This window comes from Ambystoma mexicanum, chromosome 2q, assembly GCF_040938575.1.
Source record: "Ambystoma mexicanum isolate Mex_15411 chromosome 2q, UKY_AmexF1_1, whole genome shotgun sequence".
Classification (NCBI taxonomy): Eukaryota; Metazoa; Chordata; class Amphibia; order Caudata; family Ambystomatidae; genus Ambystoma; species Ambystoma mexicanum.
The window spans coordinates 1,441,911,193-1,441,914,982 of record NC_090924.1 but is presented as its reverse complement, the minus strand read 5'-3'; the positions used below and the strand labels follow the sequence as shown (position 1 = coordinate 1,441,914,982).

General features: G+C 45.8%; 1 protein-coding gene across 1 annotated transcript; it reads left to right on the top strand.

Annotated features, from left to right (window-relative positions):
• Window positions 1-1,105: 1,105 nt before the first annotated feature.
• LOC138568874 (gastrula zinc finger protein XlCGF7.1-like) lies at window positions 1,106-1,627 on the top strand. The gene has a single exon (XM_069646656.1). It carries the CDS (start codon window positions 1,106-1,108, stop codon window positions 1,625-1,627), a length of 522 nt encoding a protein of 173 aa, XP_069502757.1.
• Window positions 1,628-3,790: the final 2,163 nt, after the last annotated feature.

The window sequence follows — 3,790 nt, the reverse complement described above, 5'->3', positions numbered from 1 at the left end:
TTCTTAAATCTTAGTTCATGTTTTGGCAACCTTTGATCTCTGCCTTGTTTCCCAAGAGTATGATCTTCGTGCTAAGCCACATCCCCTCGCCTGTGCAGCTGCACACATTCCTGCCTAATAGTTCAAAAGTCCAATTAATGTGGGTGTACGTGCATTGGTTAAACAAGGGATAAAGCCTCCTTGTTCTGTGGTTTTGACATGACCTATGACATGATATGATAAGTTAGTTATAATGCACTTAATACCCAGAGGTTTATAAGCGCAGACCCAGGGATCGAACCTGTGTTGCTCCATGTCAGACGAGCATGTTGCCCCTAAGCTATTCTCCCGAGACAAAAGGATTCATGCCTACTCTTAAATGCAACACTGCTTTGTATTAAAACTACTGTGCATATATATATATATATATATATATTTGTAATGTATCTTATGTGATTCTATTACGATGCTACTGGGTAGTTTCTCCTCTATGTAATTCCCCACTCCCGCTAGTTAGTCCCATCCGCGAAACACCCCGCTCCCTCCTGCACTGTCCTGCACCCATTCTTCATATTTTAATATATTTTCCTCAATCTGAATTGTCTGGGAGGGGTGGCAATCTGTACACACATCCCAACACAAGTGTCCTATCTGATTGGCCCAATTGCCCTTACAAGGGCACTGAATATAAGAAAATACTCTGTCTAAAAAGCAATCTGACCCACTATGAGAAACACAGTAAATACTTTCTGCACCGATTATTGGATAAGCTTCAGTTACAAAATGCAATGCATTTGACATGAGACAACCCACACATGTAAGCCCTAATCAGTGCACATTGTCAGTAAACCTTCAGTCAAAATAAGAAACAGACTGGTCCAAAATGGGAGATCTAATGCTGGAGAATAACTGCATCAGAGTTCTAAGTGCTGTAAACACAGCGTCAAAGGCAATATATCGTACCATAAAACCACCACACGGGAGAAAAACCTTATCTGTGAGTTATATATTCTACAAGCTATAGTGCAAAAAAGAAAAATGAATACAACAAAAGGACATTGAGAAAATCTTTATCAGAAAAGCTTCAGTCAAAATAGGCAACCAACACAAAATAAGAGAAACTGCGATGGTAAAACCCCTTATCAGTGCACTAAATGCCAGAAATGATAAAAGGAACCTAACCAATCATGGTGGAACCCACAATTGCGAAAACCCTCATCAATTCACTAAATATCAGAAAAGCTTCAGTCAAAAAAGGCAACCAACACATCATGAGAGAATCCACAATGGAGAGAACCAATCCCAGTGCACTAAATATCATAAAGGCTTCAGTAAGAGAAGGCAACCAACACATCATGAGGGAATCCACAATGCAGAGAATCAATACCAGTGCACTAAATATCACGAAGGCTTCAGTAAGAGAAGGCAACCAACACATCATGAGGGAATCCACAATGCAGAGAATCAATACCAGTGCACTAAATATCACGAAGGCTTCAGTAAGAGAAGGCAACCAACACATCATGAGGGAATCCACAATGCAGAGAATCAATACCAGTGCACTAAATATCACGAAGGCTTCAGTAAGAGAAGGCAACCAACACATCATGAGGGAATCCACAATGGAGAATCAATAAGAGTGCACTAAATATCATAAAGGCTTCAGTAAGAGAAGGCAAGCAACACATCATGAGAGAACCCACAATGGAGGGAATCAATACCAGTGCACTAAATATCATAAAGGCTTCAGTATGAGACAGCAACCAGCTCATCATGAGAGAACCTGCAATGGGAAAAAACATGTATCAGTGCACTAAATATCAGAAAAGCTTCCGAAAAAGAAGAAATGCCCTAAAAACATGGCTATTCACCAAAATGGTGGACTCTCCTGCAGACCCGCCCCCCCCCCCCTGGAACCAATGCATCTGCCCCGATACCTTCCCTGCAGATGATGAAAATGCTGCCCTTGATAAGAACTGGCTGTATCAGCGCCAAGTTGTGTACGGGTGGCTGTGTGCATTATAAATGAAATGAATAAACAACCAGCGCATCATGAGAGAACCAACAATGGAGAGAATCGATACCAGTGCACTAAATACCATAAAGGCTTCAGTAAGAGAAGGCAACCAACACATCATGAGAGAACCCACAATGGAGAGAAGCAATACCAGTGCACTAAATATCATAAAGGCTTCAGCAAGAGAAGGCAAGCAACACATCATGAGAGAACCGGCAATGGAGAATCAATACCAGTGCACTAAATACCATAAAGGCTTCAGCAAGAGAAGGCAACTAACACATCATGAGGGAATCCACAATGCAGAGAATCAATACCAGTGCACTAAATATCATAATGGCTTCAGCAAGAGAAGGCAAGCAATGCATCACAAGGGAATCCACAATGGAGAGAACCAATACCAGTGCACTAAATATCATAAAGGCTTCAGTAAGAGAAGGCAAGCAACACATCATGAGAGAACCCACAATGGAGAGAACCAATACCAGTGCACTAAATATCATAAAGGCTTCAGCAAGAGAAGGCAACCAACACATCATGAGGGAATCCACAATGGAGAGAAGCAATCCCAGTGCACTAAATATCATAAAGCCTTCAGCAAGAGAAGGCAACCAACACATCATGAGAGAACCAACAATGGAGAGAATCACTCCCAGTACACTAAATATCATAAAGGCTTCAGCAGGAGAAGGCAACCAACACATCATGAGGGAATCAACAATGGAGAGAATCAATACCAGTGCACTAAATATCATAAAGGCTTCAATAAGAGAAGGCAACTAACACATCATGAGGGAATCCACAATGGAGAGAATCCATACCAGTGCACTAAATATTTCATCAGCAAGGGGCGCAGAAGCTCGGTCACCTGAACCGGCGCCTTTGCAATTCAGGTTGAATCAGTCGAAATAATACAATATTTATAGCAATTATTCAGCCAATTTACCTCCGTTTCTGCTCCTTGAGCCCGGGGCTCCTCCTGCGGTGATTTCACCAAGAATCAGACTTGTTTCTCCCAGTCTGAGCTCGGCTCCTCTGTGCGGCCTTCGCTGTGTCAGCCTCAGAGTCAGCCCGCCATCAATTTCGCACCGGTGCTTCCTGCAGGCCATGGCGTGAACCAATACTATTTCCCTGGTCCCCCCTGTGCTCCTCGGTTGAACCGGCACCCGCTTCCACTCCTTCACGGGCTTCTCATCTGCGGTTCCCAGCTTGGCCCAGCACTCCGGCCTCTTCTGCCTTGGTCCTCCTGTCTGCCGCTACATCAGCCCATCCCCCGCCTTGGATCGGACTTTCTCTCAGATTGTCTGATCCATCAGCGGTTGCCGGCCCCCCACAGCGACCTCCTCAGCCTCTGTTATCAGAGTCTGCCACGGCGCTTCCCCGCCTTCCACCTTAGACCAGTGCTTGGTGCTCCTTGCATTCTAGGGTGGGTGCTGTGCATCTTGCCTGGTCTGTGGCTCCTTCGTTCTGCAGCGGGAGCTGCTGCCGCCTCTTCCTTAGACCGGTGCTTGGTGCTCCCTGCATGCTACGGCGGGTGCCGTGCATCTTGCCTGGTCTGTAGCTCTTTCGTTCCGCAGCGGGAGCTGCTGCCACCTCTTCCTCACAACCCAGTCGGGTCTCCGCTGCTGTGCCTCTGCCAGCCTATTCCACTAAGGCTGGCTCCAGCTGGACCCCTGTGCAGCCTTTTACTGCTATGTTTCGACGCGGGCACTCCAGTCCCCAGAGCCCTCCAGTCCCCCTCAACGTCCGATTCCCCGCTCTTAGACATCACAACCCACCCTTCCTCATGGCTGT